Consider the following 13,282-nt stretch of genomic DNA (forward strand, 5'->3'; position numbering starts at 1 on the left):
GTACAGAAGGCTGTATTTATGGTATTTATACTTCTACCAATTTAGTCGGTAGTAGGTATGTGTGTTAGAAATCATTCAGCCAATTAGTTGGCACAAGAACGCGATTCGCTGCTCGCTGCTTCTTTTACAGCAAGGTTCGACTTCAAATTGATCAAATAATAATGAGAATTGCTAACAGAATAATAGGGGATGAATATCCTGTTTTCGTGGTGGCCGAAATTGGCCAGAATCATCAAGGATCGTTACAAATTGCTAAACAAATGATTTTGAAAGCAAAGGTAATTACCAACATGATGAAATAACTTTGAAGTAACTCTCATGAACGCTTGTAGGAAATCGGTGCGGACTGTGTTAAGTTTCAAAAGTCCTGTTTAACAGAAAAATTCACTCGACAAGCCTTAGAACGACCATACGAAAATGCCAATTCATGGGGATCAACATATGGAGAGCATAAATCATTTCTTGAATTTTCAGTTGATGATTATGAGGAATTACTAAAATTTTGTGCTGAAATCGGAATTCTGTTTAGTGCTTCTGCAATGGATCCGGTATCATTGAAACAACTTACCCAGCTGAACCTACCATTCATCAAAATTGGGTCCGGGGATGCTGACAACGTACAATTCCTCAAAGCGGTAGCAGCATTGGATACACCCGTCATAATATCGACAGGAATGCAAAGCTGGGCTCAAGTTAAATTGATTCATTCTATTTTCTACAAAAAGTCTGCAGCCATACTGCATTGCGTTTCGTCTTATCCAACACCACCCGGCGAGGCCTTGTTGAATCTCATTCAAATCTACAGAAACGAATTCCAAGATTTTGTAATAGGATATTCCGGTCACGAACTCGGATTGCAAACTTCCGTAGCCAGTGTTCTCCTTGGAGCACGCATTGTCGAAAGACATTTTACCTTAGATAACAGTTGGAAAGGAACAGATCACAAATGCTCTTTGAATCCAGAAAAATTTCAAAAACTAATTCAATACATTCGCATTGCCGAAAACCTGCCGATAGTTACCAGCGTGGCAGACGTTGAAAGAGGATTAAAGAGTATTCTGCAACCTGGCGAATTTTGCCAAAACGATCTCATCGAATGTCTGAAACCGCTCACTCAGCAAGACCGTAAACTATTACCGTCCGAAATTCCATGTCATGCAAAATTGGGCAAATCCCTAGTTTTTGCTAAATATATTGAGGTCGGACAGGTGATTAAGATTGGTGACTTAACTGTTAAAGTAAGTGAACCACGTGGACTATCGCCTACAAAACATGACCAGATGATTGGACAAACCGCAGCTCGATGTTGTTACGCTGACGAACCCGTATTGGAGGAAGATTTTGTAAAATAGACTTTGGTTCCGTAGAATCTCAACGTTCTTATGCGAAAACACTCACATGTTTGTAATAGGATTAACAAATCGAAAAATAATAAAATTTTATTATCATTGAATATAACGAAAATATTAATTTCAAAAAGTCATGTTTCCAAAAAGTGATACGATACAACCAAAAAATATGGGATTTCGGAAAATATAATTCGCAGATTTTCAAATATGAACACTTTATTCGAAAAAATGGTAAACGTTGTCATTGAAAATCAGGATTTACTCCACAACCTTAGTAATAATTACTATTTTTGAATAGCCAGAAAAAAAAACAAACACTACAATTCATCCTGATCGGTTGGCAGTCACTAGGGTACGGTTTAATGAATTTTTTAAGAACGGAGATGTAAGCTTAGTTTTTAATCTATAATGTAAAAAATAAACATTTATATATTGATTTCAATTGCAAACCTTTTCGTCACTGTTAGTTATTGCTACCGAATTGTAAAAGAAAACACCAAACTAACCTGCTTTATTAAAACTTAAAACAGTTTCCTGCGGAGGATCATTACTTACTAAAGAAAAAGCAAAGAAGAAACACACGGAAGCGATAATTAGCTTCAAGGTTCGCCTTCGTCATTCGGTTGGATTTCTTCGTTATCCTGAGGAGTTGGTTCTTGAGTTGTGGTCACACGGCTGGGATCAAAACGTTCGTAGATCACTACGTTGCTACCAATTCTATCGGTAGTGTAGTCTGAGTGGAAGAACGTTTCCTTTTTCTCGTATATGGAGAGAAAATCCTTAATTTTCGGTTCAAGACTGTCGAAAGCAATAACGTGGGACGGTAAGGCACTTCTTGGATGAACCGGGAGGTTTTTACGAATCCAACCCATTGGATCTTTGTAGAAAGTTGCAGCTTCGTCTAGATAATTTTCATCATTGGTAAGATTAGGCTCACAGTGTAGGAAGCGCATTGTGATATTCTGATGCACGTGGCTGTGAAACGGCGTTGAATGGCATGGCATGAGGAAAATTAATTTTGCCGGTTGATTGTACTCGTCACGATATTCCTTTGCTATTGTTTGCAGCGATGACATAACGTCGATTGTACCGCGTTGATGAGTATGGCTCAGGTATCCTGCTGGTATGACATTCAGTGTCAAAAGAACAATAGCTGCTAGCCAAACGAGTTTCCTGGAAATATGATGAAATGTATTTGAAAGCTCATTTGTCTGAGGTATATTATTCATCTTACCCCGATGCTTTTCTACTCCATCGTGACAGATAATCGGCTGATAAGTACAAACAAATTGGAAGAATTTGAAGCAAAAATCTAAATTCTTTATGCGGCAGGGCAGAATATACGATGACAGTGAAAAGAATGGCGGTTAATAAAATAAACTTCTCTTTGAACACATTACGGTTTCGCAGAGTTTCAACGGTAGACAGCAAAAATGGCAGTGTTCCAATACCAAGAATCGTTGGTAGCCCAACATTGAAATACCAGTACCACGGATGTTCGCCGTAGAAACTTCCGATTCCCTTGAAAACATTGTAGCGCAGGAATTCATACGGTGAAGTAAGAAGACTACCGTGATGGAAAGTATCGACAGCTATTGAAAGGATGCCGATGGCAATTCCTATTGGCAAATAGCGCTTCAATAACAATTCCCATACTGGGTGGGCTGATTTTTTTAAATGATAAAAACATAGAGGAATCCAAGGAATGACTGACGTTGGTCTGATGAAAATTGAAAGCATAACTGGCCATAAAAATTTTGTGCATTCGGAAGATTCCCAAGGAAATTGACTCAGCGCTATAACAGTCAATGAAGTTTCCAAAGTGTTGGCCAACGTTCTCGATGCTGTATAGAACCAGAACCATGATGATGCCAGAACAAAAATAGACCATTTGCTTTTGTTGGACCATTGATAAAATCGGTAGTCAGAGTATGCAGAAATCAGGGCTTGCAATATGCGTGGTAGCAATACAAGCAGTTCCACTTGATCATACTGAACTAAGGCAAGCAACTTGTATAAGCCAGCAATCAACGAAGGATAAAGATAACTGCGGATGCCTTGCGTCCATTCCCAGGTTAAATGACCATATCTGAAAAGGAAAAGAAAAAAAAAACAAGATAAGAATAGAATATGGGGTCATCTTCAACGTATTGGATATGATAAATCTATTGTTATTCAAGATCTCATAAGAACGTGCATATCTCTGGTATTGTAATTTATTCGATTCTTTCTTAAGAGATAGTGAAATAATAAATAGTTTAATTTTAAATTAAAATATCAACTTTATTTCCGTACCCTGGGTTCCCATGGGTCACGGCGGCGGTGTGCATGCTTGTGATAATGATGGTTTACTATCATTGTCCTGAGAGGGTCGTTGCACACATCTTGTCAAGCATGGATCATAATATGACTCAAATTAGAAGGCGTGCTGGACACCTTTATTTAAATCAAATTAGCGGTAGGCTCAATGGTGTCCCAATTTTTCATGATCCATGCTGATAAGATGAATGGGAGTTGAAACACTTGCCCTCCCTTCCGTTGAACAATGGGAAAATTTTGTAGTGAAAATATCACATTTTACCGACATAAAGTGATACTTTTCAATAGGGCATAATCTGTTTGGTAAGGTAGTTAGCTAGTTTAGTTTCATAGAATTAGGATGTTTCAAGTATTGCTAGGTTAGGTATAGGTAATGGTATTCGCCTCCCCAATGCTCTAGAAAGTGTGCATTTGCGGTTTATGAATTTCGTTGGCTTATTCTTAAATCAAGCATTTTACAAGAACTAGGGGCTCATTGGACGGTAAAGCTGTTTTGACAAATATGATATTTCAGTTTGTAATACACTTTCGACATTTGTTTTTATTTATTTATTTACTTTTGGTAGATTTATACATTTTTCGGTTAGGATTGAAATTCATAAATCGAAGTTTAAAATAGAAAATATGATTTCGATAAGCAAGTATGAGTAGATAGTTCAGATCATTGTTTTCGGGCATTTAAAAACAGGCACACGGTTTATTTGAATTGAACCTCTATCGTGTAGATTGAGTATTAAAGTTTGTTTGAGAAGTTGACCACAATTAGTGATAAGGTTTTAAAGAACAGCACTGTTATTTTCCTGTTCCGTTGATAAGTTGATGATATTAATAAATCTATTGCTATTTAAGCTTATAGTTCATTGTTGATAAGTTTAAGAGACACCTTTTCTAGATTCTGTTTTTATGATATCCCAATTGAGTTATCGAATAACCATGTAGTCGCGTAGAATCAATCACTTGAATATATTTTTTACTTAGCAAATCTATGATTATTTCTAAATCAAACTAGGAAGAATCCAAATTTATGGAAACGAGTAAGGTAGATGACAGGTAGGGAAAATTCAACTACGGTAAGATAGTGAACCCTTCTGACAATTATATCGAGGCGTTAGCATATGATATCATATTTGATACCATACTACTATTGCTCGGTTGAATTGAAGGTTGGGTTAACTCGAAGTTCATATGGGGCCCACCAACCGTCCTACACAGCAAAAAATTTCTAAAAGTACACGGAATCTAAATCACGAGTGATCTATTTTTTCTTGAGTGTAATTTCAAAAAGATGTAATTTTAAACTTCTTTCGATCTAATATTAGTCTATTTTCCAAAATTGAATTGAAATAAATTGTTTTGATTTAATTTTACACTGCATCATACAAAAATCAACCGGTCAATGAAATTTATATCACAAACAGTGTAAAATTATATCTGTTTGATCTAAAATTGAATGCAAACATTTAAATTGTGCCTTTTTATATTTCAAGTTAGTTTGCACGTCGGGCACAAAGTAAACAAGTCGGAAAATTATTCGGAAACGAGTCATTCAAAGGCGTAGCTACAGGAGCACTTTAATATTCTTTAAAGTAGTAAGTTTATGAGACGTGAAATGAAGAATATGGTTAAAACTGATTAGTTTTCTCTCCATTACAGCAAGGTCAGATTTTTCGCAGCGGCTGATATCTGGCCAGTGATTATCCGGAGAAACTTTTGTCAGAACAATTCAAGTGTGCAGGATGCTGACCGAAAAATTATGATTTCCGGAACCATTCGAGGATGCTGATCATGCTGATTCGAAAAACATCCTCGTGCTGGGAATCATCGGATGCAACAACAATTCCAGCCTGACGCTTCCGAATGTTTTTTTATGTTCAGTTTTGGAAATAAATGTGAATTAAAAATGATACATGCGACGTATTTATTCAAGACAAAAGCAAAAACCTTTAAATTTAGAAAAAAATATCAATATTTACGATAATAAATTTTAAAATTTACATCCCTATTTTTACACGACGGCTTTTGTGATCCAATCTCGTGCATTGATTACGATCTAAATTTACACGCCTCAAAAATTACATCCTCGAAAAACATACACCGTGATAGAATTTTACATCAAAATCGATGTTCCGTTTTCGTGCATCGTTTTCGATCTAAAATTACACGAATTTTTCTTGCTGTGTACACAGCAAAAAATTTCTAAAAGTACACGGAATCTAAAAAACGAGTGATCTATTTTTTCTTGAGTGTAATTGCAAAAAGATGTAATTTTAAACTCCTTTTGATGTAATATTAGACTTTTTTCAAAAATAAGATAGAAATAAACCGTTTTGATGTAATTTTACATTGCGTCGTGTAAAAATCAACCGGTCAATGAAATTTATGTCACAAACCGTGTAAAGTTAGATCTGTTTGATTTAAAATTGAATGCAAATATTTATCTTCTGCCTTTTTATATTTCGTTAGTTTGCGCACAAAGTAAACAAGTCGAAAAATTATTCGGAAACGAGTCGATCAAAGGCGTAGCTACCTACAGCAGCACTTCTAGAGTCTTTTAAAGTCGTAAGTATACGTGAAATGAAGAATGCGGTTGAAACTGACTATTTTTTTCTCCATTACAGCAAGGTCAGATATTTTCGCAAAGGCTGATATTTATCCGGACAGTTATTATCCGGACAAACTTTTGTCAGATCAATTAAAGTGTCCAAGTGCTGACCGAAAGATCATGATGTTCCGGAACCATTCGAGGATACTGATGACGCTGAACTGTAAAAACATCCGCGTGCTGGGAATCATCGGATGTAACAACAATTCCAGCTTGACGCTTTCCGTGATGGTGTTTTAATTTTCAGTTTTGTAAATAAATGTGAATTAAAAATAATACATGTGGGCGCATTCATTCAAAGACAAAAGCAAAAACCTGAATATTTAGCCAAAATATCAATATTTACGATAATAAATTTAAAAATTTACATCCCTGTGTATTTTTACACGACGGCCTTAGTGATCCGATCTCGTGCATTGGTTTCAATCCAAATTTACACGCCTCAAAAATTACATCCTGGAAAAAAATAAACCGTGATAGAATTTTACATCGAAAACGATGTTCCGTTTTCGTGCATCGTTTTCGATCTAAATTTACACGAATTTTTCTTGCTGTGTAGTCCGTCGAGCACTATCTTAACGCTTCCCCTAATCTGGTGCTTCAGAACCCTCGGGCTCTGTTGCCGCTATCCTTTTCTAAGCTAAACTACTCTCATTCAAAATTTTCCTCTTCTGTCCACCGTTCTGTTTTTCCTTTCCGGGTCAGCCAGGCGCTCATAAACCCATAAACAAAAATTAAAATATCAACTTTATTTATTTATGGGAATGTATACATTTAAATTGATTATTAAGTTAAATTATTTTGCTTATTAATATTCGCTTTTCTCTGAGTACATGCATATGTTTAGTAGAGACACAAACCGCACGTAGTTCAGCATAACTTCAAATTCCAACGCTTCACCCGCTGCCCTCTTTCGTTATGATTACAAAAGATAACCTACCCAAAAGCGATCCGATGGGCAACTTCCAGGCTTTGCCAATATTCGTCCGGAACGTACCAAGTTCTAACCAGGTAAACGGAAGCTAACCGCAACGCAATGAAGAACGATAGCACTTTATTCGGAATCATTTCCTCGTGAGATGTAGAGTTCACTGAAAAAAAAAATCCACTAGCCGCTAGCGTGCTTTCCTAATTTTTGCAAGCTACGTTGGCTTACTTAATAAATGAATCGTTTGAAAACAATTAGCACATCGTGTTAACAGTTGCCAAGCTAAAGGAAAGCACTTATTTTTTCGGACCAAAACACTGTAAAATCACGAATATTCCATAAATCCTGAAGATACCGAACCGCGGCCCCCGCACAGAAAAGGAAGCATCAAAAACCTAACGAGATCCCGAGTCACTCACACTAGTTTATTTTTTTCTAAAGAGACTCGTTATTTTTTCCCATGTATTCATCATAGCGTGAGTTCATTACGAACAGCGGAGAAAGAGGTTAACTAAACGAAAATAAAGGCATTATTCACATAATACGTGCTTTCAAAATTTATTTAAATTTTTAAAGTTCTATAAGTAATATATTTTAAATATGTAAACATATTGGATCATCACGTATAAATTTTTTTTTCTCAAGGGATTTTAAGCTTCAGTGGCTTATTCATCCCGAGTATGAAAAAAAATTATATTTACAGTTTCGTTTTATGTGGTTGGGCTCCATTCAAATTCCCTCGCCTGAGAAAAAACCGAAAAAACTTAAAATGAACAGTGATGACGTAGCCTTTTATTCACGTTATTTCTTTGCAAACGGTTGATGTCCGATGATGTAATTCGCTGAACATCACAACAAGAAAAAAATCACAAATCCAGAATCCCATTAGAGAAATCTTCATCTATGTTCCCCACTTTTTCCCCTACTATTTTTTGACTACAATTTAATTTGTAAAGCGGGCCATAGACTACACAAATTGGCCTGTACAAATTCGATGATTCCGCGTCGATTGTTTGATCTATCCTCGCCCACACACTATACAAACATATTTCACGCGAACACAAATCTAGCGTAACATTTCAAAAGGGCGAAACAGCCAAATGTAAACAAATCGAGTTAACGGTCATTCCGGATGCACGCGGTTGCACTTTACCTATCAAACGCGGTTTCATCTTAAAATTACTTTAAACTTTCAAAAACTTGATAAAATTCAATTGGGCGAAACTTCCTGTTGATGCATTTTCGTTGGAACGTGAAGTTACGCCTTTTCAAAATGGAGTGAACTTTTCTATTCGTGTAGAGCCAAAAGGCGTAACTGAGTTGACCGTGTGTGACAAAACGGCCTAATTAGTTTTTGCGTGTAGAATGAATGGGCGTAACTTCAAAACCAAAACAAAAACGGCCGATCAATTGGGCGAAACTTGCAGGCGTAACTGAAATCGAAAACAATAATAGGGCGAAACTCGAAAATCTCTGAAATTACGTGAAAAAAGTTAAAGATCTTGGTGACCATCGAACAATGAGTGAATATAATGCACATTTTTTGATTTTGTTGAACAAAAAGTGGTCGATTTTATAAATAGGATTTGAATAGGTGTTCCGAATTTTCAAACGCGTTTTTCTCGTTTCGAGCTAACTGCTAGTTTCGCCCTTTTTAAATGTTACGCTAGAAATGATTGCTGGCGAAAACAGCAACAGCAACAAAAAAAACCATCTCCACCCCGGCTGGGAGAATGTTTTGTACAAAATATTTCGATCCCGACCGATTTTACTCCAACCGTTTGGGCGCTCATTCAAGCAGTGCCATACACTATGCAAATCGTACTCACAGCGACAAAATTTCATCGAATTTCATCGCATTTGTACAAATGTTGTGAAGTCTGTGGCCCGCTTAACGTAATGTGATGTAATGTGATAATTACAGGGAGATGGCATCCCTATCCTTTGTCATTGAATTTGACAACCATCAAAATTACGGGCCCACGATTTTGTGGGCCCATAAACAACCTGACATTTTGCTGTCAAGGACCCGAACTTAATGTCAAATGCTAGAGAAGTATGGTTGATAGCACACTAACACAACACATCAATCATTCTGATTCCTCATTGGTTGAAATTTTGACTATTTATTGAGCAAAAGTAGGCAAGGAGTACCAAAAGTTTCTCATTAGTGGGGGGTGGAGACGGAGCGCTTTTTGACAGCGAATTGTTCGCCTACCATGCCTACGATTATGATTGCCACAAGATGAACGATTCCGTGTATTCACGCAGAGTAAACTTGAATTTTGGAACGATTAAATCTGACTTTGATTCAAAATATTCATTTTTTTGAATCCAACTCCTGTTTTCTTTGAATCAATGAATTATAGTTTTGATTCAAAAGAATAATTTTTGAAAGAAAGAATAAATTTTTTGAATTGAATAATTTTGGACTTTGATTTCAAACAAATTCTTTGATTTAAAAGAAATTTGTTCAATTGCATATTTCTTTAGAAATAAAGTAAATTTTCTTTCAACCAAAGAAAAATGTTTTAAACGGAAAAGAATAATATTTTGAAACAAAAACTTCAAACTTAGAAGATATTTTGGATTGACTTGCAAGAAGAACAGAAAACCGAAAAATCTAATAAAGTTCGGCCGCTCGTTTTAAAAATCAAACCAGTGAATCGGAGTAAGCAATAAATAAGGAGGATTCAGGATGCAAAATGGCAAGTGTAAATTAATAAATAGCGAATATTTAAGTGAATTTAAGATTTTCTAAAACGCTTGTATAGTTACAGGACCACGGCCGACGGATAGATTTCCAAGTCTCTCGAACATGGTGAAAGCTGCGCAAAGTACCTTCCCAAATCCCGCAGTCGTATTCTTTCGGCCCAATCTTCAACGGCAATCACCAGTCGGACCAGCCAGCAGCTGGAGTGGCTTTCGGAAATTTATTGACCGGCCCACGGAAAATGCGAAACTTTGTCAACGATATCAAGGACCCTACTCGGTTATAGTGAACCAGTGTTTTATGTGTTTGTGAATAAAAACGAATTTAAGAATTAAAATTGTATCTTTTTATTATTCAAACTCCTAATAGGAACTTCGAAACAACAGGGTAAAAATCTACCAATTGGAATACATGAAAAATGGTTCAATGAATAAATGCTTTTAAATCTATATCTAAATTACCTTTGAGCAAAGATAATAACTTTGAGTCAAATGAAACTGGTTTTTGTATCAAAGCATTAATATTCTGAATCAAAGATTTTTCAAAAGAAAAAAATCTTTGAAACAAAGGAAAATGCATTTGAACCAAAGGATTTTTTATTTATACTAAAACCAAAGAAAAAAATCTTTTGTTTTTGCGGCACTTTCCTTATAAATAAAAAATATTTTTCTGCGTTTTGGTATAAGAACATACCCGAAGCTGTACACCCCTGATAATAACAAACTGACTTGTCGCCAGTGAGTGTCGCCAGCAGGCGCGGTCCTAGCGCTGGCTCTTGGGGGGGGTGATTTTCCTATTTTCAAAAATCAGTCAATATAAAGGAACGTTAATATCTAGTGAAAAAACAATTATTTGAGTGAGCGGAAGGAGCGGGGAGGGATTGGGGGGGGGGGGGAGTTATGGTTGTAAATGAGTCTACAGTCTAAGCGGCGCAATGCTCCTTTTTCCCTCATGAATTTCACTGAACAACATGTATTTAAAAAAGTATGAAACAAGAGATGAATAATGAAAACTTTATCAATTTACTCATTTCAATATTCGTCTACACAACTTACACATCCTTTTATTTAACAACCAGCGAATCTATAATATCCACCGCGAAAATATGTTGCTATTTTTTTTTAATTTGTAAGTATATCTGGTGTTTGAAAATTGTCACTTCAAGAGCTCTGTAAAGATTTTCTCGTTATGAATGTAATTTTTTCAATGAAAATAATACACACGTTGTTGAGAGATGAAAATGTAGAAAAAAACATTCAAGCTATCTTCATTTTTTTTCCTGAGCTTCTAAATATTGACGCTTTCATATTTTATGATTTTTCGGAAGTATTTTATTTTTCGCCAATAAGGCCGAAAAACTAATCAACAAGCATGACTAACGGGCATTAAATTTTTAATTGGGGTATTTTACTGAATCGTGATTTGGAAATTTAGTATTATTATTTTCAAATTTGGAAACACAATATATAAAATAAACACTTTCAATATAAATTTAGTAGAATAAACCGATTATGAAAACACATTATAAAAAAAAGTGATTAATCTTTTTAATTGTTCATGTAGGTACATACCTTCACATAATTCTTCATTTGATAATAATTTTCTGCTATAAAAAAAAATGATGAAACGAAGGGTTTATTCCGAATGTTATACTTTTTTTTTAGTGAAGAGTCTCAATTATTTGCAATTGAAATGGCCAAGCTTTCGAATTCAGAATATCAAACCTTAAGCTAAATTTTAATTTAAAATTTCAATATTATTGTGTAGATAAGCTGAAAGCACTAAAAGATCTTCTGACTGTTTAGCATGATAGATTGCCTTGTTGCCGAAAAAATAGTGGAATGATAAGGGGATAGTTTTAATTGACAAGGGAAAAATTAAGCGCATGCAAACTGAATTTGGAAGATTTTTTCGTCTCAAACTCGATTTTTTTGTCAGATTTTTTTTCTCCCTTCTTATTCTCTGGCATTCATTAATTTTAAAACATAGCAGTAGACCTACATGAACAACAAAAAATATTTAAAATCTTTTCATTATCCATTATTCATTCAACAATACAGATAAGAGGGAAGAATGCCAAAAAGTAACAAATAACCGAAAAAAATAATACATTTTTCGTCTAGATAATTATCTTATTTTACAAAATGGGAACAGATACTTACATCTATTATTTTTTCTCATTGTAAATTACTCACAGTCTTCATTAAAATTAATCATTAAGTTAAAATCTTATTTTCTAAATCTTTTTGATATTTTACACTTTTGCTAAAAAGTGCAAATTTTTTTTCAATGAACCTTGTATTTTCAAAATTTATACCGGAAGCAAGAGCTGATTAAAAATATAAATTTGCATTTTGTCAAATATTATAATAGTAGGAATATTCCTCACTCCCCAGAAACTTGAAGGACAGATGAAACGCGCCTCCATGTGAGGAAAGTTCTTACGAACATTAATAAATGCTATCGAGAAGACCTAAGTTGCCTTAGACTAAATTTCAAAAGCTTCTGGCTGTTAAGCTCATTATCACCAAAACTTTCTGTCCCGATCTGACGATTATACTAAATACAACACAAGTTTATCTCCTATTTTTTTCATAATATCTTTCATGATTAGTAAGTTGACTTCGTTAATAAATTTTAAACTCAAAATATGATTTTGATTTATCGATTAGACATGTTTTGGAGTTTTCAAAAAATCAGATGTGCCTAAATGAAAAGTATTAAAAAGAGCTAAGAGCGAAGAAAGCTGCTTACAATTGTAGATGCGTTGATGTAATTCATGCCCTCGGCGTTCGCCAAATGGTTGAGAACAACTCGCGAATGGTCGTACGGCAAAGGAGCCCCTACACGAAGAATTTGTTCCTTTACCAATTTATTCATTTTTATAGAAATGCTGATTTCCATTTACCAAACGTGCTCCAGATAATAATAGTAATAATGATGAAATAAATCTCAAATCATATTGTAGAGTAGATTTTAAGATCAATTTACTTAGGAAATTGTTGCCTTCTTATGATTTCTTTTATGAAATATTCAGTATTGTCCAAGCAATGAAATTTCCATCAATGATTGTTCCAATTCAAATGACATTAGAATCTCAAATTGTAGATTTATTAGCATACTCCGTCAGTCGGGACCTTTTTTTGCATTCGGAAGAAAACAACACAAATTGAGAACCATAGCAACATACTTTGCTACACGAAGAAAAGTTCAAGTAGGCTGAAATTCCTATAAAACATAAACAAAATTTTCTGCGTGGTCATAGAAATGCAAGTTCAAACACGAACTTTTGTAGTTAAGACGCGAACCCACGGTTGATGGAAAGAATGTTCAGAGTTTCCTCAGTACCTCAATGCTTGAAATTTCCTTCT

General features: G+C 35.0%; 2 protein-coding genes across 3 annotated transcripts; one reads left to right on the forward strand and one right to left on the reverse strand.

Moving 5' to 3' along the window:
• The first annotated feature begins 146 nt into the window (after nt 1-146).
• LOC129759579 (sialic acid synthase-like) lies at nt 147-3,461 on the forward strand. The gene is made up of 2 exons (XM_055757054.1): nt 147-278; nt 333-3,461. Exons 1-2 carry the CDS (start codon nt 162-164, stop codon nt 1,350-1,352), a joined length of 1,137 nt encoding a protein of 378 aa, XP_055613029.1. The 5' UTR covers nt 147-161; the 3' UTR covers nt 1,353-3,461.
• LOC129759578 (GPI mannosyltransferase 3-like) lies at nt 1,548-7,942 on the reverse strand. Of its 2 annotated transcripts, none has more exons than XM_055757052.1 (4): nt 7,900-7,942; nt 7,211-7,361; nt 2,584-3,438; nt 1,548-2,522 (listed from the first exon to the last, which is right to left on the reverse strand). In XM_055757052.1, the coding sequence occupies exons 1-4, from the start codon at nt 7,925-7,927 to the stop codon at nt 1,949-1,951; spliced, it is 1,608 nt and encodes a 535-aa protein (XP_055613027.1). In that variant the 5' UTR covers nt 7,928-7,942; the 3' UTR covers nt 1,548-1,948. The 2 variants fall into 2 exon arrangements, with proteins under 2 accessions (XP_055613027.1, XP_055613028.1); XM_055757053.1 differs by lacking the exon at nt 7,900-7,942 and adding an exon at nt 7,427-7,683.
• Nucleotides 7,943-13,282: the final 5,340 nt, after the last annotated feature.

Source organism: Uranotaenia lowii, unplaced genomic scaffold, assembly GCF_029784155.1.
Source record: "Uranotaenia lowii strain MFRU-FL unplaced genomic scaffold, ASM2978415v1 HiC_scaffold_197, whole genome shotgun sequence".
Taxonomy (NCBI): domain Eukaryota; kingdom Metazoa; phylum Arthropoda; class Insecta; order Diptera; family Culicidae; genus Uranotaenia; species Uranotaenia lowii.